At 38.3% G+C, this 26,265-nt stretch overlaps 2 protein-coding genes across 3 annotated transcripts; both read left to right on the top strand.

Moving 5' to 3' along the window:
- The first annotated feature begins 939 nt into the window (after positions 1 to 939).
- LOC149835457 (WRKY transcription factor WRKY76-like) lies at positions 940 to 2,575 on the top strand. Of its 2 annotated transcripts, none has more exons than XM_090010536.1 (5): positions 940 to 1,191; positions 1,283 to 1,339; positions 1,472 to 1,759; positions 1,851 to 1,967; positions 2,067 to 2,575. In XM_090010536.1, the coding sequence occupies exons 1-5, from the start codon at positions 967 to 969 to the stop codon at positions 2,424 to 2,426; spliced, it is 1,047 nt and encodes a 348-aa protein (XP_089866662.1). In that variant the 5' UTR covers positions 940 to 966; the 3' UTR covers positions 2,427 to 2,575. The 2 variants fall into 2 exon arrangements, with proteins under 2 accessions (XP_089866662.1, XP_089866663.1); XM_090010537.1 differs by having other exon boundaries at positions 1,183 to 1,191; positions 1,286 to 1,339.
- Positions 2,576 to 19,652: 17,077 nt separating this feature from the next.
- LOC149835458 (reticulon-like protein B21) lies at positions 19,653 to 24,340 on the top strand. Its single transcript, XM_090009588.1, has 9 exons — positions 19,653 to 20,062; positions 20,165 to 20,274; positions 20,551 to 20,653; positions 20,755 to 20,829; positions 20,913 to 21,063; positions 21,181 to 21,250; positions 21,392 to 21,457; positions 22,941 to 23,063; positions 24,189 to 24,340. Exons 1-9 carry the CDS (start codon positions 19,653 to 19,655, stop codon positions 24,338 to 24,340), a joined length of 1,260 nt encoding a protein of 419 aa, XP_089865714.1.
- The last annotated feature ends 1,925 nt before the right edge of the window (positions 24,341 to 26,265 follow it).

Here is a 26,265-nt window from a genome sequence, read left to right on the forward strand (position 1 = left end):
TGTTGATTTTCAAGCCTTAAAAAATCCTTCTTATGCATTGATCTAAGAGTTTGTTTATATAAAACCAAGCATATAGATCACATCCATATGATGAAATTTTAGAAAAAAAAAAAAAACTATGAAAATCTTGGTGCATACCCGTTTACATATTTCGCTGGTTTATATATTTCGGTTACACTATATATATAGTGTAAGGAAAAATGTATAAGAAGGCTTTTCATAGGTTTCTTTTTTATTTTTCTAAAATTTATCCTTGTGTAAGGGATGGAGGTTAAAATCTATCCTCGTGCGGGGATGGACTTACGCTTTCTCATGCCCCTCCCCGTCCCCAATCCTTTAAGGAATGACTATAGACCAAAGGGAAACAGGCCCCGCCCCGCCTCACCCCTGTTTGGACCAGGGATGGAGGCGGGTATGGAGGTTTACATTTTGAAATGGGGCAGGGGTGGAGACCTTGTCCCCCAACCCCGTCCACTGCCATCCCTAGCTACCACTTTACTTTTTCCAAATGTATAAACTCCCTCAGACTACCCGTTTCCAAACAGAGTTAAATTGAAGCGATCAAACCACAAAAAGGCATGAAACATGAGATGAAAGGTCAAGAAAATGGACTGGAAAGATTAAGAGGTCAATTATTCCCGAGGGCTTTGGTCCAGAAAGAATCCACGTGTGCTTATGTTTGGCGTGTTTGACTTGTTGGAAAACGTTGACCGTTATAACCCCCCCAGTTGTTTCTCTGTTCTTCTTCAAGTCCACTCAATCATATTTGCCCTTTCCACCCAATCCCATAATGTGTATGCATCGTTATATTCACTTGAGTTTGGCGCATTACAAAACACAAAAAAATGTACTTCCTTAAACTGATACGGTGAGGAAGAAGGAAGTGACGATGACGTCTGAAGCGTGACGCAGACCTCCTTTCTGGTCCTCTTATAACAGCGAGTCCAGGTACCTCGCGTTTTCTAAATGCTTGCTTCTCTTCGCTCCCTTCTCTCAAACGAAGACGTGTTGAGTTCGAATCTCTTCCTCCTCTTCTTTCTTCTTGGTCTTGCTGTTAGCCCCAGAACAAGAAAGACAGAGGAACACTCCGGCTTGGCATCCGAGGAGGAAGAGATGGAAACGGCGTTCGTCGATCTCTCTCTCGGCTTCGATCTCAACAGCGTTCCTCTCCGTCGCTCTCACGAGTTTGTGGTAAGTATTCCCCGGGATTTTACCACTTTTAAAGTACAGACTGTCGACGCTAATGGGAACTGTTACTAATGGTTTGTTTGTATTGGGGCAGAAGGCGCCCAAATTCGATTTCATGGAGTTGCAGCCACGGACCCTCGTCGACGAAGAGGTAATTAGCCACTGTTAATTTTGTGTTTCTATTTTCGTTTATCAGAGTATTTAATTTTCTGAACAGATCTAGTCAAAAGCAGCTGTTTCTAATGCGCGTTTTTTGTGGGTGTGGGATCACGATCATGATCAGGAAAGGGATTTGGAGGCGGAGCTGAGCAGGATGAGCCATGAGAACCAGAGACTGACCCGTATGCTGGGCGAGATGTGCGAGAGTTACAACGCGCTCCAGTCGCAGCTGGCCTCGCTGGTAAAAGAGGAGGACGCGGCCTCGTCGAGAAAGAGGAAAGATCACGCGGAGAGCTGCTCCAGCGAGGAATTGTGGAAGAGGCCCAGGGACGAATTTTCCACCGGGAAGGCGGCCACCACCAACATCATCTCACGGGTCCAAGTCAAGACCGACCCATCCGATACCAGCCTGGTTAGTAAAGGGCGCAGCCCACCATAGCTCACCCTCCATCTTATAATCCAACGAAACATGATGATGAGAGCTTTTGTTGTGAATGTGGCAGATAGTAAAGGATGGATACCAGTGGAGGAAATACGGGCAGAAAGTGACGAGGGACAACCCGTCTCCTAGAGCCTACTTCCGATGCTCCTTTGCACCGAGATGCCCTGTTAAGAAGAAGGTACCATCTTAAATTAATTAATCCCTCCATCCTGCACATCGCATTTTTTATGTAAATCAACGAAAAAAAACTTATGTAGTCTACGATACGTTTTATTAGGTTCAAAGAAGCGCAGAAGACAGGTCCATCTTGGTGGCCACATACGAGGGCCAGCACAATCACGCCCACCCATCGGCGCACGACGCACCCACTTGCTCAACCATATCGCAGTCCGGGACCGATGGCTCGGTCCCCTGTTCCGTATCCGCGTCCCGACCCACCATCACGCTTGATTTGACCCGCGTAGGATCCGGTCGGGGGAGGTTGGTCAGCTCGGAGGAGGTTCCGGCGGTGGGTGTGGTTGGGAGTGAGATGCGGAAGGTGGTGGCGGAGCATGTGGCCTCGTCGTTGTCCAAGGACCCAGCCTTTACTGCAGCTTTGGCATCCGCTCTTTCCTCCCAAATGTTTCGGCGTCCTTGATTTGCGAAGCAAAGCGGCTGTGCTGAATTTGAATGGGGATGGCTGCAGATTGATGAGAGAAAGAGCGTCAATGCTGGGAAAGACAAAAGGAGCAATTGCGAAATTGCAGTTGTTTACGAAGCAAATCGTATGTAAATATTTATTGTTTTTTTTTTTAAGCAAAATTTGAAATTTCGTCAATTCAATTCTTTGAGAGAGAGAGTCAAGTTAGGTCACATTGAATACAAATTCATTCCCCCACCGCACATGGATGTACGTGGGTCCCACTCTCACGGTACCCAAGTGAAATGTGCGGTGGGGATTCAAAATGATAGCGGATGGTCGCTCCTAAAAAATAAAATTCCGTTGACGATTCTCTTCCCATACACTAAGATGCGCAGGGGTGAGCGTCCAAGGTTACTTGGATGTCGTTCATCGCTAGGGATGGCAGTGGACCGGGGGAAAGCGGGGCCCCACCCCGCCTCGTCCCGTTTGGACCGAGGATGAAGGGTATGAAACGGGGATGGAGGCGGGGACGAAGGTTAAATTCTACCCCTGTTCGGGGATGGAGGTACACTTTTCCCTGCCCCGCCCCACCCCCGTCCCCTCCCTGCCACGGTCCCCGCCTCATCCCATCCCTGCCACTTTTCCCCGCAATAGCCCCGCCCTGCCTCATACCCGTTTGAATAGGGATGGAGGACATAAAACGGGGATGAAGGTGGGGGTGGAGGTTAAAATCCATCCCCGTGCGAGGATGAAGGCGCAGATGAAGGTTCTAATCTTGAGGCAGGGCGGGGGTGGAGACCTTGTCCCTCGCCTTGTCCCGCCCCCACTGCCATCCCTATTCATCACCACACCCAAAAAACTGGGTCGGATTTGGTTCAAATGTAGGCTTTACTAAATCCAACCTAATCGGGATTCCATGTTGGATTTTGATTTGGATGAAAAAAGGGGCTATAGAGGATTTGGATTTGACTAGCAGATAACAGTTATCAATGTACTCTTAATTTGGACATCGTACTCATAATGGGTTTAGACTAGCTAGGATTAAAGTTCTGACTTATACCAAGTCCGAAACTGATTGTTAATCAGACGCACCTTCCTCTATCAAATCCAACTCAACAATGTAGATTGAGTTGGATACCCAATCCAAATCCAGACCATTGATATACCTCTCCATTGAGTGAGAAATTCAAGGTGAAGGGAACAACAATACATTGAGCATTTTCCCATTTTTATAAACGTCTTTGAAAATTTAACAAACAGTTTGTAAGCGCGATTCAACCTCTAAATACTAGATGATAGCACCATGGTGCAAGATACATAACGCAAATACAAGCCACAAGAGCACAAAACACAGTAAAACAAAAGAGAGGATCACGTCAAAGGCAGGCGCCTTGGATGTCGTTCATCTTAAAAATGAATGACACCCATCAAAACAGTGAATAGGCTCATCGTGGGCTGTTCATTTTAAACCATTCTGTTGCCGTCCATCCAAAACATGAATGACATCGGAAGAAAGAGTGGCACCCATCCAAGTGATGGTCGTCATCTCATTCGTACAGGTTTTGGAAGCCATTCACCTTGAGATCAACGGCATCAAGAAGTCCTCTGGCAGTATTGCGTGAGAGGAGCGCACTGATACATAAAAAAAATGTTCAACGAATAACAGCAAAAGGAAAAAAGGACGGTCAAAAAATGAATTTAGCACATAAAAAATTTGGTTACAATGCTTTCGTCTCAAGCTCGCAAGCTTGTGGATTTTGTTTTTATGTATAACAACACTCGTTCATTACACTCTTCGTAGCCAAAGAAGCCTGTTTTTATGTATTGTGATTTTGTTGGATTGCTTACCTATCATTTCTGTCCTAAGTGTTTCGGCAGAGGAAAATGATTATCTATGTTCAGAAACCCCTATTGTAGTAGGTTATACAAATTCAGATATGGCAGGTGAAGTTGATTCTAGAAAGTCTATATCTGAATATTTGATTACTTCAGCAGTGTCTTGGCAGTTGAGACTTCAGAAATGTATGGCACTATCGACTACAGAGGCAAACTTCATTGCAGTGACAGAGGCCAGTAAAGAGTTATTGTGGATGAAAAAATTTATGCAAGAACTTGGTTTTACTCAAGAGAAATATATTTTGTATTGTGACAGTTAGAGTGTGATTCATCTTGGCAAGAATTCTACTTTTCATGCAAGGTCGAAGCACATTGATGTGAGGTATCATTGGATACATGATGTGTTAGATGCAAAGCTACTTGAGCTTGAGAAGATTCATATATAATGACCAAGGAGTTGCCTCATACGTGGTAAGCTTGAAGTATGTTGTTCTATCACCGGTTTGGTGAAGTTCTCTACATAGTCGGTGAGGGGGAGATGTGTTGGATTTGGGTCCCCTCCATGTGGAGGACCCGATCCAAGGAAGGTGAAGAGATGCACTTCACCTTGCATTTTTTTTAGGCTTGAAAAAGAGCAAAATAACAAGAAGTGAGGGACTAAAATTAAAAAAGTGAAAAAGAAAGAAAAAAGAGAAAATAGGGCACGATGAATGGTATGCTTGGTGGAGTCCTTTTGGGTTTAGCTCTTTGAAGAAAAGAGAGAAAGAAAGAGAGGGAAGAGGGTTTCTTCCACTTGTTTTGTGCGGGGATTCCACAAGATTGTGAGAAAGAGAGTGAGAGAGAAGGAGGAAGAAAGAAGAAAAGCTTTGATTGTTGGTGTTCTTCATCTTCTTTTTTTTATATCCTTCTTGTTTGGTAAAGATTAGGGCAAGAGAAAAAGGGCCTTTGTCGTGGGAAGGTCATCACTATTGATTAAGTGATATTCTTCCACTTTCAGCTATTTATTTGCTTTGATGTTTCCCTATTGTGGTGATTTGTGGGCTTATTGTGGGTAGGCATTGTGTATGCCCATTTGTAGCCATTCTTTATATCACATAGTGGAGTCGTTGTTGGGTTGCTCTCAACCCCATAGTTTTTACCTCTCATTTTGATATAGTTTTTCATGTTAAAATTGGTGTGTGCCTCTCTCTTATTATGTTCTTTATTTTCTTTATTATCCCTTGCTTTTGTGAATCAAAGTATATATATTTTGTGGTATCCCTTGGATGATAAGGGTTTTATTTTGGAGCTCGGATAGAAGGAGTTATTATGTGTTATGTGCATGGCATAGAAGTGTTCTTCTTCTAGGTACTTTGTTGTCATCGCCTCTGTTTGAAAACTGGTTGCATTTGGTTTACGCTTCTTTTCTCAACATCAGTGGTATCAGAGCCTGAAGTTGAAGAATGAATATAAGCACAAGTCAGATGATTAGTTTGAATGATACAAAGTATAATTTATGGAAGAACCAGATGAAAGATCTTTTGTTTGTGAAGGCTATGCATCTTCCGGTGTTTGCTATTCAAAAATCCAAATCTAAAAGTGATAAAGAATGAGAATTTGAGCATGAGCAAATGCGTGGTTTTATTTGACAATTCGTTGATGAGAATGTCTACAATCATATTCAACATGAGAATCATGCACGGACATTGTGGACTAAGCTTAAAAATTTATATGCTTCGAAAACTGACAACAACAAATTATATTTGCTTAGATGGATGATGCAACTCAAGCATAAAGAAGAAAGCTCTATAGCCGGCCACTTGACTGAGTTTCAAGGGTTTATTAATCAGTTGTCTGGCATGGATATTAAATTTCAAGATGAAGTTGTAGGAATTTGGATGCTTGCTACTCTACCGGATTCATGAGAGACATTTAGGGTCTCACTCATAAACTTCGCTCCTAATGTTGTTATTTCTATGCAGCTTATTAAAATCAATGTTCTCAATGAAGAAATGAGAAGAAAATCTCAAGGTTATTCTCCACAGTCAAAGGCATTTGTCACTGAGAATAGGGGGAGAAGTAAATTTAAGAGTGAGATGGGTAGAGATAAAAGTTGAAGCAAATCAAGATCAAGATACAAGAATATGGAGTGTCTTCATTGCGAAAAAAAAGAGCATATTAAGAAATTTTATTTTTAGTTGAAGAGCGAGAACAAGAATTGTGAAAAGCAAGAAAAAAGAATAATGAGAATGATGATCGTGTCACCGCGACTACTTCGACTGAATTAGTTATTGTCTATGATGATGATGTGGTAAACTTGACTAGTCATGATACTAGTTGGGTGATAGACAATGGTGCCTCTCTCCATGTTACTTCAAATATGGAGTTCTTTGCTACTTATACTTCAGGTGACTTTGGAGTGTTGAGAATGGGCAATGATGGTTTGTATAAAGTTGTTAGTGTTGGTCATGTAAATTTGCAAACCACCAATGAAACTATGTTGATGCTTAAATATGTTAGGCATGTGCCAGATGTTCGCTTGAATTTTATTTCAACGGGAAAGTTTGATGATGAAGGCTTTTGTAGTACATTCAATGATGGACAATGGAAGCTCACTAGAGGCTCATTGGTTATGGCTCATGGAAAGAAGTGCAACAATTTGTATGTTTTGCAGGCATTGATTTCAATGGATGTCGTGAATGTGATTGAAAATGAGAAGTCAGTTGAATTATGGTACAAGAGGTTGAGTCATGTGAGCGAAAAGGGCATTGAATATTTGGTAAAGAAGAATCTACTTCTTGGAGTGAAGAAAGAGAAGTTGAAAGATGTACTCATTGCTTGGTTGGGAATCAAAGAAGAGTATATTTCAAGAGTCATCCTCCATCAATAAAGAAGAAAATTTTAGAATTGGTTCACTCAGATGTATGTGGTACTTTGAAAGAGAATTCGCTTGGAGGTGACCTTTATTTTGAGACTTTTATTGATGATCATTCAAGAAAGTTGTGGGTCTATGCTTTGAAAAGAAAAGACCAAGTGTTTGATGCATTCAAGCAATTTCATGCTCTTATTGAGAGACAGACAAAGAAGAAGTTGAAGTGCATTCAAACTGACAATAGAGGTGAATATTTGGGACCATTTGATGTGTATTGTAAGATGCATGGTATAAGGCATCAAAAGACTCCTCCTAAGACTCCGCAGTTGAATGGTGTAGCTGAGAGAATGAATAAAACTCTTGTTGAAAGAGTTAGATGTTTGTTGTCAGAGGCAAAGTTGTCACAACCTTTTTGGGGTAAAGCATTGTGCATAGTGGCTCATGTTATTAAATTGTCTCATCATGTTCGTTTAGATGGTTATGTTCCTGACAGAGTTTGGTTTAGAAAGAATGTTTCCTATGACCATTTGCATATTTTTGGGTGCAAAGCTTTTGTGTATGTTCCTAAAGATAAAAGGACAAAGTTGGAAGCAAAGACACAATAGTGTATATTCTTGAGATATGGTCAGGATGAGTTTGGGTGCAGGTTGTATGATCTTATTGAGAAGAAGCTTGTTAGAAGTAGAGATGTTGTCTTTGTTGAAGACCAAACCATTGAAGACATTGAGAAAGTGGTGAAGGAAAAATCTCAAATCAGTGACAGCTTGATTGATATGGATCTTGTTCCTTTGTCATCTTTTCCAAATTCAGTTGAAGATGATACACATGAGAATGTTGAAGATTCACAGTAGAATGTTGACATGTCAGATATGTTTGATTATGATGTTGAGCAGCATGAGACATGTTCCTCTTCAGTTGCAGAGCCACTTTGCAGATCTACTAGAGAGAGACAACCATCCACTAGATATTCTGCACATGAGTATGTCTTGTTGACTGATGGGGGAGAAGCTGAGAGCTATGATGAAGCTATGCAAGATGTGCAAAAAGAGAAGTGAATTAAAACAATGAAAGATGAGATACAATCTCTTTATGACAACCATACTTTTGAGCTTGTACAGTTGCCTAAAGGTAAAAGGGCTTTAAAGAATCATTGGGTTTTTAGAGTGAAGCGAGATGAGAACTCATCACACCCACGATATAAAGCTAGGTTGGTTGTAAAAGGTTTTAGTCAGAAGAAACATGTTGTCTTTGAAGTGATCTTCTCGCCAATTGTTAAAATGTCTTCTATCAGAGTTGCTTTGAACTTGGCAGCAAGTCTTGATTTGAAAGTTGAGCAGATGGATGTGAAGATAACCTTTTTCCATGGTGATCTTGAGGAAGTGATATACATGGTGCAACCTGAAGGGTTTGAGAAGAAAGGAAAGGAAGACTATGTCTGCAGATTGAGAAATAGCTTGTATGGTTTGAAACAAGCTCCCAGACAGTGGTATAAGAAGTTTGAGTCTTTTATGGGAGAGCATGGATACAAGAAGACTACTTCAGACCATTGTGTTTTTGTAAAGAAATTTTTAAATGATGATTTTATCATTTTGTTGCTCTATATTGATGGCATGCTCATTGTGGGCAAGAACACTTTAAGAATTGCTAAATTAAAGAAAGAGTTGGGCAAATCAATTGTCATAAAGGACTGAGAAGCCACAAGTCAGATTTTGGGCATGAAGATTATTTGTGATAAAAAGGTAAAGAAGTTATGGCTATCACAAGAAAAGTACATTGAGAAAGTACTTCAAAGATTCAACATGGACAAGGCAAAGACAATGAATACCCCACTTGAAGTACAATTCAAGTTGAGTGTGAAGGAGAGTCTTTCTACAGATAAAGAGAAAGAGGATATGCAAAAGATTCCCTATGCTTCAGCAGTTGGCAGTTTGATGTATACAATGGTATATACGAGGCCAGATATAGTTCATGCAGTTGGGGTTGTTAGCAAGTTTCTCTCAAATTTTAGTAGAGAGCATTGGAATGTTGTGAAATAGATTTTGAGATATCTTCGAGGCACAAGCAATTTGTGTCTTTGTTTTGGTGAGCAGAAACCTACTTTAGTAGGTTATACAGATTCATATATGGCAGGTGATGTTGATTCTAGAAAGTCTATATCTGGATATTTCATTACTTCAGCATGTGGTGTAGTGTCTTGGCAGTTGAGACTTTAGAAATGTGTGACACTATCGACTACAGAGGCAGAGTTCATTGCAGTGACAGAGGCCAGTAAAGAGTTACTATGGGTGAAGAATTTATGCAAGAACTTTGTTTTACTCAAGCGAAGTATGTTTTGTATTATGACAGTCAGAGTGTGATTCATCTTGGCAAGAATTCTACTTTTCATGCAAGATCGAAGCACATTGATGTGAGGTATCATTGGATACATGATGTGTTAGATGCAAAGCTACTTAAGCTTGAGAAGATTCATACAGATGATAATGGTGCATATATGATGATCAAGGAGTTGCCTCGTGGTAAGCTTGAAGTATGTTGTTCTATCGCCGGTTTGGTGGAGTCCTCTATATAGTCGGTGAGCGGGAGATGTGTTGGATTTGGGTCCTCTCCATGTGGAGGACCCGATCCAAGGAAGCTGAAGAGATGCACTTCACCTTGCATTTTTTTAGGCTTGAAAATGAGCAAAATAACAAAAAGTGAGAGACTAAAATTTTAAAAGTGAAAAAGAAAGAAAAAAGAGAAAAGAGGGCACAATGGATGGTATGCTTGGTGGAGTCCTTTTGGGTTTTGCTCTTTGAAGAAAAGAGAGAAAGAAAGAGAGTGAAGAGGGTTTTTTCCTCTTGTTTTGTGTGGGGCTTCCACAAAATTGTGAGAAAGAGAGAAAGAGAATGAGAGAGAAGGAGGAAGAAAGAAGAAAAGCTTTGATTGTTGGTGTTCTTCATCTTCTTTTTTTTATATCCTTCTTGTTTGGTAAAGATTAGGGCAAGAGAAATAGGGCTTTTGTTGTGGAAAGGTCATCACTATTGATTATGTGATATTCTTTCACTTCCACCTTTTTATTTGCTTTGATGTTTCTCTATTTCCTTCAATGGGAATGGTTAAATACTTTTTCCTTCAATGAAGTGTGGTGTATGGTTCGTCATATAGGCCTATGATATGGTGTAAAGGTTTATTTCCTAGAGCAGCTTTAATCCTTAGCTTTGTGGTTCAAAGAAAAATCCTTACACTTGACAGACTTAAGCAACTTGGAATTCTTATGCCAAGTAGATGTATTTTTTGTATGAATCAAGAGGAAACGGCAGACCATTTATTCCTTCATTGCAAATCCATTAAGCCCATTTGGGTTCGGGTAGTATCTCTCTTTGGATGCAAATCGATAACTCCTGGTTGTAATGATGAGGCCTTACTGTCATGGTATTCAGTTAGATTTAAATCGAAGGAGCAAACTAGTTGGTACTTGGCCTTCAAGTTCTGGTATGGAAGATTTGGTGGGTTAGGAAGTCCCTTTTCTTTGGTCAGGCTAATATGATTTTTTCCAGCCATAGAGCAGGTTGTAAAGGCACATGTTTTGAGAAGATGAGTGCTCGGTTGCTTGGAGATGGAGGAGCTTAAGAAGTTCATGGACTCCACCAGCACCAGAGTGGTTAGAGGTTAATATTTATGGACTATTCTCTCATCAATGATGCATAGGATTTACTATAAGGAACCACAAAGGTCATTTCATCGAAGCTGGATGTTTTTCTAAGATGGAGGATTTTGAATGGGTAGGGTGGCCCAAGATCCTTCAGAGAATTCAGTGTCAATCAAACATTGCGCTTGAAAGCTGTCGGCCGGATTTGGTCACCATGATCCACGCTATGCTTGAAGGCAGGGGATGTTCTAAGAGCATACCTGAGGTTTTGATGTCCGCTTTGTATAGTTTTAACTCAATACATGTAAATAGGGTGTACATGGACACTGAATTTTTGGCAAAACTAGTTAAAGGGGGATACACAGATTTTGGAAAGATCATCCCTCAAATGTAATATGTTTTTTTGGCTTTGTAACTTTCTTTAGAGTACAACATTAACTGATAGGGTTCTGTCAAACCCCATCTTGCCTATATATATATATATATATATATATATATATATATATATATATATATATATATATATATATATATATATATATATATATATATATATAGTAACAAGCTTGTATGAGTCGAGTACCTATCATTTAGGTTCAACTTGCAGAGCCTATTTTACAAGTTTGAATGAGCTCTTTACGAGCCAAAATTGAACCTATAGGCAAAGATGAAACTTCTATCAACCGTGTATTTTCAAGTGCAAAGACTATTTATCTTCTGCTTTTTCTACCGAGACAAATAGTCGGCACCATCAAATGGGGTTGAATCGATAGAGTTTTCTTCTCCAAATTTTATTCAAAAAATGACAGTATTGTATGGCAAAAATGATGTGTTTTCTAAAAAATCCTATAATTTGTTCGATGACCACAAATGTAAATGTTCAATTTTGTTAGGACTTTTTTACCCTTCACATATGCAAAACTCATGAAGTTCGCACGATATATTGCTCCGCTCGTCTGGTATTGCAAACTCATACTTAAAAGGAGGGTCCACAAATTTTTTTTGCAGACCATATAAAGCACACAAAAAACTATATTATTTATTCAGTCTTCTCTGCTAATCATAAAATTGCAAATACCTAAGTAAAATAGCATATTTAATACCAAAGTTGCAAGATACCGTACGAACCTCCTTTATTCTTTCTCTAACCTTCACTTAAATATATGTTCACACATGTTTTTTTGTAGTCTTCATGAAGTGTGCAAAAACAAGTTTTGTTAACCTCCTTATGGTAGTAACTTCGAAAATACCTTAGCAAAATCGCATATATCTAGTACCAAAGTCGTTGAAAACTCTACGAGTTGACATAGAATAAATGTGACTCTTCGAGGGTATAAAAAGCAATTGTCTGTACCCCAAGGCTATTTTTGCATATTCTAGGGTTTTTTGTGGTTCTCTTCTTGATCTTATGCAAAAAAATACATCGACTTTTTCAACAACCATTTTCGGCCACTTTTTTGGTGATTCATTGGCGATACTTCATTATTGAGTTTTTTAGAGCACATTCTTAACGATGAGTTTTTTTGGTAAGCACAATATTTTTTATGAGTTTTCTGGTAACCCTTTTCCTTAAGTTGTTGCATCTTTTCTCTTATACTTCTCTTTATTCTCCATACAAAAAACATGCCTACAGTCAATACATTATAGCAGTATTAGTTTACCCTCATAAACATTGGGTTTTATTGACACAATTTAATAGTTGTTTAACTGCTTGGTATAATGGCTTGAGACTCTTGCTTCTATAGTTAGACAAGTTAAATTGTGTGACTTGAGGCTCATTAATGAATAAATTTTGTGCTACTTAATGTTGTGTATACTTAAATGTCAAAGGTTAGATTTTGTGCTTCTTAATATCGAGTTTACAGAGTTCGACACAATATTCAACTTAGAAGTCTGTATTTGAGGGTCCCACACCCACATCATCTACTAGTGTTGGAGCACAACAAGGAATATTGAAGAAGAAAAACTATGTACTAGGTCATCCTATGTACTATGATGTATATAATTAGCTTGACATATAGATGGAGAGGGTGTAATACCATAGATTTTCAAAACATTACTCGGTCAAAAATTCATGAATTTCTTTTTTTTTTCTTTGCAGCAAAATTTAGAAAAGGGTTTTAATAACGAAAATAGATGATAATGAGTCGTTGATTTTAGAAATTACTAGGCAAGTCACAGGTATGTAGCAAAATACTCATTGACCACCAAAATGTTTCATTTATCAAAATGAGTTGTTTATTACAAACATCATTGCCTAGAAAAGCACTATTCTATGAAACTGTTTTTTATAAAGGAAGTGGTGAAACACTGTCTAGAAAAACCCTGAAACTCGATGCCACCTTATTCTGCATATCGCATCGCAGGTACAATACCTATATTCTCCATTAAATTGGGTCAGAACCATTGTTGGTCTGGTAGGAAAGCATTCAACTTAAAATTAAGTATAAACTCGTGAAAATACACAGAGCTACTTAGGGCCATAGTTCAAAACTACGCCATCCTTGGCTGAAGTGCAGTCTGCTCCTCCAAGGAAGACCGGCTCTACCTCCCATGTCCTCTTCTTCACCCGATTTTGAATCAGTTCACATTCCATCGATCAGTGCTCTTCAACAGTGCTACCACCACAAGAAATAACACCATAGTATTGCAGCAACATCATTGAAGACGTTGGGATGCATCTCCCTTGGCTTAATCCGCTCACCATCGACCCCTCCATTTGTCGGACAGCCCCGCACATGGTATGTCTTCCTCCCTCTCTCTTTTAGCTAAAACCCAATACGCATGCTTGCTAGTTTTTTGTTGATGTATGTTGTTTCTGATTACTTGAAACCTTAGTGTAGTAGTTGATGCACAAACCAGCACCTTAGGTCAAGTGTAGAGTTGTGATTTTTGCTATCTTTCCATTTTTAGCATTTAGTTGAATCCATTCCTCTCTTGCACCAAAACCGACTAGAGTGCTTCTAGCCGGTTGTGGTGTGTTTAGCATTAGATAGTTGATTTGCATATTTTTGAGCATCTATTTGCAGTATAAATCCATGTAGTTTCTTTGTGCTTTGAGTAGAGTTTCAATTGCATGTGCATTTTCGCCCAATCGCCAAAAATCGGGTGGAGTGCTTCTACCCGATTTAGGTGTTTGTCAAGTGAGTGTGTGCATTGTTAATTCGATGTTGTTGCACATGCTATCTTAGTTTTTGTTGTTGTTTAGATTAGCTTACTTCAGTATTAGCTGTTGGATTGAGTCAATTTGCCTTTGGTTTGTCTGATAGTCTCTACGTCGAAGACCGAATAGAACTCTTCTATTCGATATAGGCGGATTTCAATTAGTAGATAGCTTGTTAATTTCGGTTTTGTTTTCTGTTTTAGCAGTAGATGTTTGATAGTCTCTCTTCTAATTCATGAGTTCATTCTGTATTAATTTGTTGAGATGCACTTATAAGTTAGTCTAATTCTAATATTAGTATTGTTTAGAGGTAGTTTCGTGCTAGGAGATTTTGGTATTTGCATAGTAGATTGGGTCGGTTTAGCGGTTGTAGTTTTTTATTTTTTTTCTTTAGCATACTTAGTATAATTAGTCAGTTTACATTTTGCTGAGTAGCATAGGTAACTTAGATTAGTTGTTTTCTTCTATTTTCTAGTGCTTTGTAGTGTTTGAATTGCCCTCTTGCCAAAAATTGGTTAGAATCCTTTCTAACCGATTTGGGTGATTTCCAACAGAGGGTATACTTAGTATTTTCTGTTTAGCAGTAGGTTGTTATTAGTCTATCTGCTAGTTTGTGAGTTGATTCAGTATCAGTTGAGGTTCACTTGCTGAATTGTGTTTATGAATTAGTTTAGCTTTTGTATTAGCATTGTTTGATATAGTTGCATTCAAGTTGATTTTTGGTTTGTGTTGTAGATTAGGGTTGAGAAATTGCTGCTAGATTTCTGTTTTCCAGCATGTTTCTCATGTTAGTTAGTTAGCATTTAGTCTAACATATAGCATAGTTTAGTTAGAGTAGATCTCCATTATGTTTTATAGCTTCGTCACATTAGTTTTAGTCTCATATGCCAAAACCGGCTAGAACCTCAGATCTAGCTAGATTTATTGGTTTTTGAGAGGATAAATAATTTGTCTACTTGTTGTTTTCTGTAGTTTAACAGTGTAATTAGAATATTAATTAGTATGTGCATGTGTTAGTAGCATAATTAGCATTTTAGGTTTAGTGCCTTGTTCATTTTTAGCCCTTGCATCATTTGATTTTCTCGATAGACCTGTCATAGAATTCTAACTGAATTTGTGATGCTTATATCTGAAGCTCTCAGAGTGATATTCAAAATCTAAAAGTTGTGCTGGATTTCTGATCAAGTCAGAAATCCAACAGAACAAAAGTCACTCCAATCGAACAATGTTTGGGCCATCTACTATTCAGTTGATGAACATCTATCAGAAATTAGGGTTTAGTGCTATGCGGGGGCATAATTATCATTTTTGATTTTATGTAGGTGTTATAATTTCATTTTTAAGTGTAGTAGCAGAATATTAGTATAAGTACATAGATATTGTTAGCATTAGGTTAGTTTAATCAGTCTACCTAGTTCTTGCTAATTTTGTTTTAAGCGTAGTTAGATTTAATAGTTAATTTCAGTATTCGTATAGACTTAGCTTTATTACTTGTCTTTTATTACAATTACTCACTTCATTTTCGTGTTTTGTAGGTGATATAAAGCTGCAGTTTAAGTACAATTTATCCAACTGGTAGCATATTTCATCATCAAAATGATGAAAATGCCCTTAGAAACTAGGGCTTGAGTCACTTTGTAGTTTTCCTTTCTTACTTGTTCAATTTGATTTTGTTGTATTATTCCTTATAATTGAACAAGTTTAATATCAATAAAGTACAAATTTTAGATTTAATTGAGTGTACTGTGTTCTCTGTGGATCGATCTGAACTCACCACGACAATGAAAAGTCAATTATTTTTACTTGGTTGGCGATTTTCCAAAATACTTTGATAAAAATATGTTTTAAAATTCCGATTACAAAAGTCCGACCAATCCGACGATGGCTCTCTGGGGAGGGTGGTGGCACACAAAGAAAGGGGGAGAGCAGAGAGGGAGGGGGAGAGAGATAATGTCACGGGAGGGGGGTTTAAATAAGGGAGAGAGAGAGAGAGAGAGAGAGAGGTGGGTGTTGGATCCAACCCAACCCAAGAGTGTGTGTGAGAGAGAGTGTGTTTGGACCTAGGTTGGATCTGATTGGATCCAATCTCAAGTCCAACCCCAAAAATATGAGAAGGGGGGTCTTATGGTGTCGGAGTTGGGTTGGATCCATTTGGACCCAACTCTCTCTCTCTCTCTCTCTCTCTCTCTCTCTATATATATATATATATATATATATATATATATATATATATATAGTTGTGTGTGTATTTTTATATATAGTGTGTTTGTGGATTGAATTTATATTAAAAAATCAATTTCAAACATTATTTAAGGTTAAGTGTATTGCGTCGAGATTGAATTAGATCCAAATTTCAATTTTCAAGTGAAAGTGTAGCGTTCTTTGTTGGTTTGGGTCTGAAGGAACCCAAAATCCTAATTCTCTCATTTGAGATTCATCTTGTGTCTTGATTGTATCTAGGATCCAAACACAAGCATTCTCTTGTATATATATATATATATATATATATATATATATATATATATATATATATATATATATATATATATATATATATATATATATATATATATATATATATATATAATGAGGTTTTCATATCTTTTTAAGAAATCTATTTTTTTGAATCAAATTCTCCATTTATGGATCTTTATTTGGGTTCAAATTGTTTTGGGAATTGGATCTTATCTTCAATGGATCCAATCTCATGCCTTAAAGGTTTTGATTGTCTTGGATCTCTTTAGAGGTTCGGCTCTGAATTATTCTGAAGCCGGATCAGGTCCTTTAAATGGATCTGAGTCCTTGTTATAATGCTCTACAAGTTTGGATCTATACTGGATCCTAACATATTTAATTAAGGGATTTTGTGCCCCCCCCCCACCACCCCCCATCCGTTCCATAATTGATAAATGTACCACTGAAATTAGGTTTCATGGGTGTTGATCTTTATGGATCTTCTATTGAGATCCAGATCCATAAAGAGTTTGTTCAAGCTATATACCTTTTTAACATCCAAAAGTTCATCGATTTATTCTCAGTTGACGATTTTTTCATAAAAATATTGGAAATACTCCTATATAATTTCTGAAAAACTTAGAAAATGTGTGGATTGTACAGAGGTTATCAAGGATGGAGAGTTAATTTAACCCCAGTAGGGTGAGGAGATTAATGGAGGAAAAATTATCGTGTGTTGGAGGGAAGTTCGGTATCGATAATATCATGGATAAGGAACTAAGAGCATTATTGCTCTACTTCTTTTTCATATGTGTATTCATCGACACCGATGAAAAGTTGATCCATAGCTCGTATGTTGAACTCATGAGAGACTTGAATCATGTCAAGCAATACACATAGGGAGTAGCCACACTTTCATCGCTCTATGCAAATCTGAGTAGCATGAAGACTAAAAGAATGAACATCACTGGCATATTGGTATTGTTTGAGTTAGTTATTCTTTCATTTGGTTTTAATTAAAGTATTGTGTAACATTTCTGATATAATATTCTGTATATAAATATGTGTTACTCCTTGTATGAATCTTTACAGGTTTGGATATGGGAGCACATATTTATTGCAAGGCCTCTAAGATGTCACATTCTTCCTAAATTTTCATGTGTTGCAATGTGAAATAAGTCAATCAACGAATAGGAGATTCATCAAAGAGCCTCTAGTCATCACATAGACAAAGGTTGTTATATAAAATTATTGTGAACAACGACCATGGCAAATGTAAGTATTTTTTATAATATTTCATACTTGTTTATAAGTAATGTAATCTAGGATTAACCATGAATGAATGCACGCTATGTAGGTAAAGTGATACCCTACGAAGACGCAGAGTAGGAGAAAAATAATCAAGATGTGATTGTGCAAGCAAAGACCATCGCGATGGCAGACATTTGGTTGCAAAACATGAATGGATTTGAATACCAAATGGCAGGCCGGGTGGTCCGATAATTTGGTTATGTTCAGCAATCAACCGGTCGCTCTGGCACAGTTAGCAAAATTGTTTTGTTGTCAATAAAGGATAAGACAAAATATTATCTCATCCTATTTTTCTCTGAACTTGAAGATTGGCACAACATCAGCAAAAATATTGGCTTATCCTCTATGGTACTTGTCAGTGATGATGATGACGTAGTTGCTCAATCTTAATATTTTGAAGGCAGTATCTTCAGAAAGAGGGTTATTGAAGAGCAGGAGGAGGAGAAACGTGGATTGGTCAGTCAAAAGCACAAAAGGACTGCAAGTAGAGCAACTATAGAGTTGGCTCTTGTGCAGGACAAAAATCATGTGTTGAAGGTCGTGCTTGCTGCAAAGGATTCCATTACATAAAATCAAGTTGAGCATATTAATTATTATGCTAGAGTCATCGAGGAGCAATGAGTGTACCTGAGGAGCTATGAGTGAGTATATTCATTTTTGAATAAATGATTGCTAGGTTCATTTTTGAATAAATGAATATATAAGTAGGTTTACTTTTTAATAAATAAATTAATGTATACATGAGCAGGTTTATTTTTTGAATAAATAAATGTATATATGTATGAATAGGTTTATTTTTTAATAAATGAATGAATGTATGTATTAGCATGTTTATTTTTTAATAAATGAATAAATGTATGCATGAGAATATTTATTTTTTGAATAAATAAATAAATATATGTATAAGCAGGTTTATTTTTTAATAAATGAATGAATATAAGTATGAGGATGCTCATTTTTTAATAAATGATTGAATATATGTATGGACAAGTTTATTTTTTGAATAAATGAATAAATATATGTATGAGCAGATTCATTTTTTGAATAAATAAATAAATACATATATAAGTAGATTTTTTTAATAAATGAATGAATATAATTATGAGGATAATTATTTTTTAATAAATGATCGAATATATGTATGAGCAAGTTTATTTTTTGAATAAATGTATGTATGAATTGGATCAATATTTAATAAATAAATAAATGTATTTGTGCATATTTATTTTTTGAATATATGTATGAACATATTTATTTTTTAATAAATAAATATATATATGAATAAGTTTACTTTTTAAATAAATAAATAATTAAAAAATTAAGTAAGAAAGTGTGTTTTGAATTGCTATTTTTTTTTTTACTTTGTTTACTTGATGTAATACCTATTTACTCTCTCTCTCTCTAAGTGTTGTAATAGACTTTGTTCTAAAGTAGGCTACGGAGTCGTCGTCCGTTTATACCCTTCCAGTATAAACTCTTTGTAAAAAAAAAAATGTATTATGTCTTTTGGCTCTTTGATTAAAAGTTGTCAGTGCACGTCGCCTTGTGGTGAGACGTTGCACGTCAAAACCAGTGGTACGTTGAATAATATCTGGCCAGCTCGCCTTAAAAAAAAAAAAACTAGCACACTACAAAACAAGGGAAGCATTGTGGTCACGACGACGCTTGTAAGGCACCCCAACTCTACTCTTCTTCTGTCATCTGCCCTTTTGGCACTCCCATGCATGTGCGACTTCCAGGTGGAGACCCGCTTTGTGAATCACTCTCTTTCTCTCTCTTCCCAAATCCCTATATGGCTTTTTTTTCATCTCCCTCTTATAGAGGAAAAGGGGGTGGTGGCGGCCCACAGGCGGGGTTCTTGGGAGCCCTCTCCTTGACTTGACCCCAACCCTCAATGCTTTGCATTCATTACCCATAGAATCCCATGTTTCCTTTTCCATAAGGCACAGAGCCGTTAAACCCCGCTTGTTGCTATCTGATCTCTGTTGAACGAACACCATGAATCAGGCTTCTAAGAGAAGGACAACTGTGAAAAATGTGGGTGGTAGGAATGGGGTTCATGAGATCAGTGAAGGCAAAAAGGGTGGTGTAGGTGGTAATTCTCCTTCCCACGGTAGTTTGGGGAGGAATTCTAATCTGGGTAGTGCTGAAACCAAGAGGAAATTATGGTCAGTGAGCGTTGATGGGGGAGAGAGAAGCCCTCTGCATCCCAGCAAACTCCGATCCAGTTCTCATAATGAGAGGAGTTTGCACGGCTCCAGAGAGATTGGGGTGTGCAGGGAGAGCAAGGTGGTTTCCAGGAGTTTGAGCGCCAGATTTCTCAAAGAAGAGGTTGGATCTGAAGAGATTGACTGCAAATCTAAAGAAACGACGAGGGACGTGGAAGAGAAAGAAGATGAGACACATGTGCATGAAGAAGAAGAAGGAGAAGGAGAAGAGGAAGCAGAAGCAGAAGCAGAGGAGGAGGAGAAAAGATTGGTGGTTATGGAAGTCAATTTATCGGCATACAGAACAGCGAAGGTCGTTGAGGATATCAAGAACACCCAAATTCCAGCAACTGCCACCGTCGTCAAATCCCACCCATCTGAAATATCTTCTGATTTTGCAAAACCAATTTCGTGTAAGCGGTTTTTCTGCGTCACCAAACTGGCCTCTCTCTCTCTCTCTCTCTCTCTCTCTCTCTCTCTCTCTCTCTCTCTCTCTCTCTCTCTCATCTACTTTGCAATTCAGGTCAAGAAGCATATGAAGGCGCACTAGAAACCCAACAAAGAATGCAAGCCCTAGGTAGATTTTTGGCCTTTGCGCTATTAATTCCTCTTGTCCTTTTTTCAATTTCTGCGTTTCTACATGATCAGAATTACCTCTCATCCTAAAAAGTGCTGCTTCTTTCCTGCAGTGGACGTGGTATTGTGGAGAGACATTTCAAGATCAGCTTTCGTGTTTGGATCCGGCACATTTCTACTGCTGTCATCTTCTTATGCTACAGATCTCAATTTCAGGTGAGGTCCCTCACATTGTCTCATTCCCTTACTAATTCTCCCTGGTGGCTGAAAGAAATTAAAGTGTTTTCTCTAATCTGATTTTAATCTCCTAATTGCAGCTTCGTTTCTGCAATTTCCTATGTTGGTCTCCTCTACCTCGCCGTAGTCTTCATCCACAAGTCCATTCTGTGCAGGTTAGCAATCACAGACATGTGTTTAGATTCTTTTTTACCAATTTTCTCTGTACACATTTAAAATTATGATGAGCTCTGTTCAGGGGAAGCATGAACATGGATGAGATTGACACCAGAAACGCACTGAGTGAGGAAGATGCGGTCTGGTTATTGAGACTCGTTCTACCTTACTTGAATGAGATTCTGTTCAGAGTGAAATGCGTTTTTTCTGGTGATCCTGCAACCACCATGAAGGTAAAAACAAAAAACAAACAAATTTCCCCTATTTCCATCCCCACCCTTATCATCTTAATAATTTCTGAATTCTGCCATTGTCGTTAAAAAGTGGAAGCGTGTCGGTGGATGTTTCAGGTGGCAGTGTTGCTGTTTCTTCTAGCGAGGTGTGGGAGCTCCATAACAGCGTGGACATTAGCCAGATTTGGTAAGATCTCATCTTCCATTCAATGACATCCATGCACCAGACATTTAGTCCCTTCTTCTTGCCCCCCACCCCTTTCTTTCTTTTCCTTTTGTTTTTTTGTTTACTTAATCAGGGCAAGTTGATGCATATGATCATGTGCAGGTTTCTTTGGGGTGTTTACGATTCCCAAAGTTTGTGCCTCCTACTCTGTCCAGCTTAGCAGATACGGTGAGGATATCATTTCACATTCACATGCTCTCTGTAGCGTCGTAGATACATGTCTACTGTTATGTTACCCTTAAAAAAAAAGAAATTACCCACCACGGCCCTCTTTCCTTGAAATTACCACTCACTAAAAGCCTAAAGATTAGGTTCCCGTTGTAAACGGTCATATTTTTTGCAGCGGCGCTGCATGCGCTGCTAATCACAAAGAAATGCTAAGATGGGTGGCTGTCAATCAGGTCACCAACGCTGCATATAATGTGAACACTTGTGAAAATTTGCCAACATTTTTTTTTTTGATAGGCAAGCTGGGGCTAGGCAGATCCCACCAGTTATGCATCATACCTTTGGGATTTGAACTTGCAACGTCCCAACACAAGGTGACGTGCACTAACAGCTCCTACCAAACATACGGAGCCTCGTTGGTAAAATTGCCAACATTTGAGTTATTACATTCAACAGCTTACTGTATTTGAAGGCATTTCAGATACCCACCTGAAGAACATGAGCTTTTGGGTGCCCGGCTTGTGCTGCTTAAGCTCGATAAAAGTTGCACCCATCCCGGCACGACTAGTAAACAGGCCCGAGTCTGAATAGATGCAAAGTGGCAACTCAATGTAGTCTGGCCTGGACCGACCCGTTTACTAGTTGGACTTAGGGCCCAGCCCAAACCTGACCTGACAACAGTTGGGTCCAACTTTAAGCGGCCCAGGGGGTGGGTCGGGCCAGCCTGATGTCTGCCACTACTTGAGAGGTATACACTGACATTTTGACCTTTTTAATAGAACAGCTGATTTGATGTTTTCTTGTGATGTTTTGTTAAGGAAAACCGTTATGAGGGAGTTTTGTTAAATATAATAACTGAAATGTTAAGCAGTTTTTTTGTAAATAGCTAATAAGATAGACAGCTTTATAAATTACTTTTTTTGTCTCTCGTTCTTGAAAATGGTCGATATGGTTGGAACCAGAATCACTTGGATTTATTAGTTTTTGCAAGAGCCACATTCTTATTTTTTTATGATGAAGAACCCTCACCCAAAACCGGGTCACTTAATGGATCCGCCTCCCTGCAAGGTGAACTTTTGGGTGGCATCACTGACACTCAAGTCCTTACGGAGCCTACCAGTTAAAGGGGTGCACATTCGGTGGGAGTCGAACCTGGGATGGTGGGAGCTGCATTCATGTTCATATTCATCATTACACAGTATATCACATGTTTGGATATGGATCATACCCATTTTCCGGGCCGTCCAATCTCCAAGATTGGATGGCCTCCGCTTATATATATTAACAATGAATTATGCTTACCATGAATCAGACTTTGATTTACTTCACCAGGTTTCTTCAAAAAGTTTCATACTTAAAGGAAAAAATACAGAAATCAGTAACCTGAACATTCCTCTGATACAACACCCTCTAATCGTCTTAACTAATTTAATTCTTGAGTGCTCAAATGGCAAAATACTTATTTTGGCCCTTTTCATTTCAGGGAGATTTTGGATTGGTCGTTTTCGCGATGCTTGGGATTCCTGTTCCCACAAGAAAGCTGCAGCAATCGCTATTTTTACAGTGATATGGAATTTATCATCTGTTGTTGCTCGAATTTGGACTGGTACGTGTGATGTATAATTAGTAGGTCCTAACCCAGTTCATCCATCCATCCATCCTAATCGTCTTGACTGATTCCAAAAATAACTCATCAGATTCGAACCCCTTTGGTTTAATCTATACTTGCAAAGCTATTCTCTATAGCTTATTAGCTGTAACATATCTTAGATTGGGTATATCTCATGCTCTATTGAGTTCTTAGCAAGAATTTTAAGGAACAATGGCTTATATTATATTGCATCAAAATTTTGAGAAAAAATCATGTTTTTTTAGCTAATTTGATCCAAAACATGTAGAGTAAATAATATAAAAAAGCATGAACGAGGGTAGTCTTTGCCAAAAAAATTGATTCTTTATAACCTTTTTTAAATGATATTTCGTGTACACATGTATATGCAATTGTAATGTAATTTTAAATTTGTTTGGGCATGTGTATTGAAAAAACAAAAAAGTTTCACTCACTTACTACGCCTGTCATTTTTGAAAACTCTCTCTCTCTCTCTCTCAATGGTCACTTTTGGAGAGTTATCATTGAAATTAACATATATTTGGCATGCTTTATTTAATGGCCTGATTATTTTTTTCTCATAAAAATTTTAATGTAAACAGGACTTATCTAGGGCCCGGTCATATGGATGGGCCGTTAAACTTTGCTAATTGTTTAGTGTAGAGAGAGAGAGAGAGAGAGAGAGAGAGAGAGAGAGAGAGAGAGAGAGAGAGAGAGAGACCCACATCTATAAATGGTGATTATACAAATGATGTGGGACATGTGAATAGTGTACCAAGTGGTGCGTCCATGTGTGGTGTCGTGTCTCACAGAGATGGTACCAAGCGTGTCTCCAAGACAGACAGAGAAATGAACGTGTCAGTAATCATACACAAGAGCGACACTCTTTATCAATTGGAAAAGAAAATACAAAATTTAAATTGGTTTGTACCGATATATATATATATATATATATATATATATATATATATATATATATATATATATATATATATATATATATATATATATATATATACTTTAATTACGGGGCCGGACAAGAAACAAGCAAGCTGATGCTTGCATGCACACGTTATAAAGCTACAGTAGTGGTTGACGGATACGTTTTGGTGTATTGTGCAGCGTTCATCCTGATCGTGGCCGTGCGACTGTACCAGCAATCCTTGAGCTCCGACTGGCACCAAGAATCGGCAGCAGACGCAGACAAGTGCGAGGGCCAGCAGAGCTTAAACGACAAGAAGAAGCCCCACAACCATGCAGCTGCTCTCGGTTAAAAGTGTGAAGGAAGCTCTACCAGTAGCTCTTGATAAGGAGTAAAAAGATGAAAACAAAGGTTCGACAGCCTCATTTTGCTGGTGGGTTTGTGGGGGGAAAAGTGTAAATGGGAGAAAAAAAGGTCACGTGCCCATGTGCCAATGTCCGGACCATTATTCTTTTTTTCTGAAATAATGCCCTCCTGACGTTTCAATCAATAAGAATCCCCCACTTGTGCTCTCGGCTTCTCTCTCTGCGTCCCTTTAGTGTATCAAACTAAAATTTAAAAAAAATAAAAAGCAAGAAAATATGAGGGAGAGGGGGGTTGGGTTCATCGAGGTTGCTGACGCCCAAGGCCACCACGTCAATAAATTTAAATTTAGGCTACTCAGCTTGTCGGTGGGTGGGCTCTGACTTGGCTCTAGTGACATGATTGTTTACAGTGGTACGAAATAACTGACCTGATTTCGCTGGTTCCATAATTATTAAAGACTTATAAAGAGTTGGCTAAGCTCAGTTTTTTTGTTGCTGACATATGCGAGCGCTGTGATGGAAGTGCATTTGTGAGGGTTTTTTTTTTTTTTTTTTTTGTGTGTGTGTGTGTGTTAGGCAGACGCCGAGGTGATATCTCTCATGCACCGACCACTGGCGGATCCAGGATTTTGCTTAGGGGGGGGGGGGGGGGATTTATAATAAAATAAAATGTAAAATTAAATTATCCAGGATTTTGCTTAAAGGAAGCAAATTTATAATAAAATAAAATATAAAGGGGAGCAATATAATTTTTTATAATAAAATAATAAAAAAATTTGAAACTTTCTTAAAGGGGGCAAAAAATTTTATAATAAAATAAAATATAAAACTAAAATATATCCAGCATTTTGCTTAAAAGGGGGCAACAAAATTTTATAATAAAATAAAATATAAAACTAAAATATAAAATGAGGTAATATAAATTTTTGTAATAAAATAATGAAAATTTTCAAAACTTTACTAGGGACTTGAGCCCCTCCTCCCACCCTCGGATCCGCCCTTGACTGCATGGGTATTTTGTATATTTACATAAATTGTCAAAACTTGATCAGAGACATATAAAATATCATCTGTCCGAATTTCGGCAGAGAGGTATTAGATTGGTTGCATCAATCTTGAATTCCATCCCAGGGAACCAGAGAGACATGCCACTAGTGTTCAGTCAGCCACACGCCATCGACCTCGACACAGGATGAGCTTAATTAGTGTGCTCTACACTGTTGGTTCTGATAAAGAAGAGGGCATTTTTAAGCAAAGAGAACTTGGAAGGTCAGAAATAGAAGGCCATAGTGAACGTAAGCTCTGACAGGCAGATTTAGACTCCAAGCGCTTAGTTGAGTAGCCTACAGTAAAGCCAGCTTAATTAGAGCCAATGTTTACAAGCTGCAACCATCGCCTCATGACGAGAAACAGGAAAATACGCCCGAGTTCTGTTCTCAAATTCATCAACTGGAACTGAAGAGAAGCTATTTTCAGTGGAGGAACATTCAGCTTCCACTACATCATCCCATAAACGACGAGGGGATGGTGGTGGAAATGGTGTCATAGTTTAAAAAATCGATGATTTCATGCCAATGTAGACAGACTGCGTACGTTTTCCACCGAATGTGTTAGGGTCTAGTATAATACGTGCGGTTTACAATTCAGTGCTACGGTCGCTATTGTGCGTGTGCGTAAAGCTTACGTAATTGCGATCTCTTTATTCTTCCCTTTTTTTTTTTATTAAGGAGTACGGGTGTCAATGGGTCTGGTTTATCGAGACCAAACTCTATAGGGTCTGGGTATGGTGATAAATAAGAAGACTCCATTAAGACCCCGGTTCAGACATGAATGTTGGATTAATACATGGATCCGGGTATAATTTATAAAATTTTATAGCAGACTGGGGGCCGACTCGAGTTCAGATTAAGAC

This window comes from Nuphar pumila, chromosome 6 (assembly GCF_984573655.1).
Source record: "Nuphar pumila chromosome 6, dmNupPumi1.hap1.1, whole genome shotgun sequence".
In the NCBI taxonomy this organism is placed as follows: Eukaryota; Viridiplantae; Streptophyta; class Magnoliopsida; order Nymphaeales; family Nymphaeaceae; genus Nuphar; species Nuphar pumila.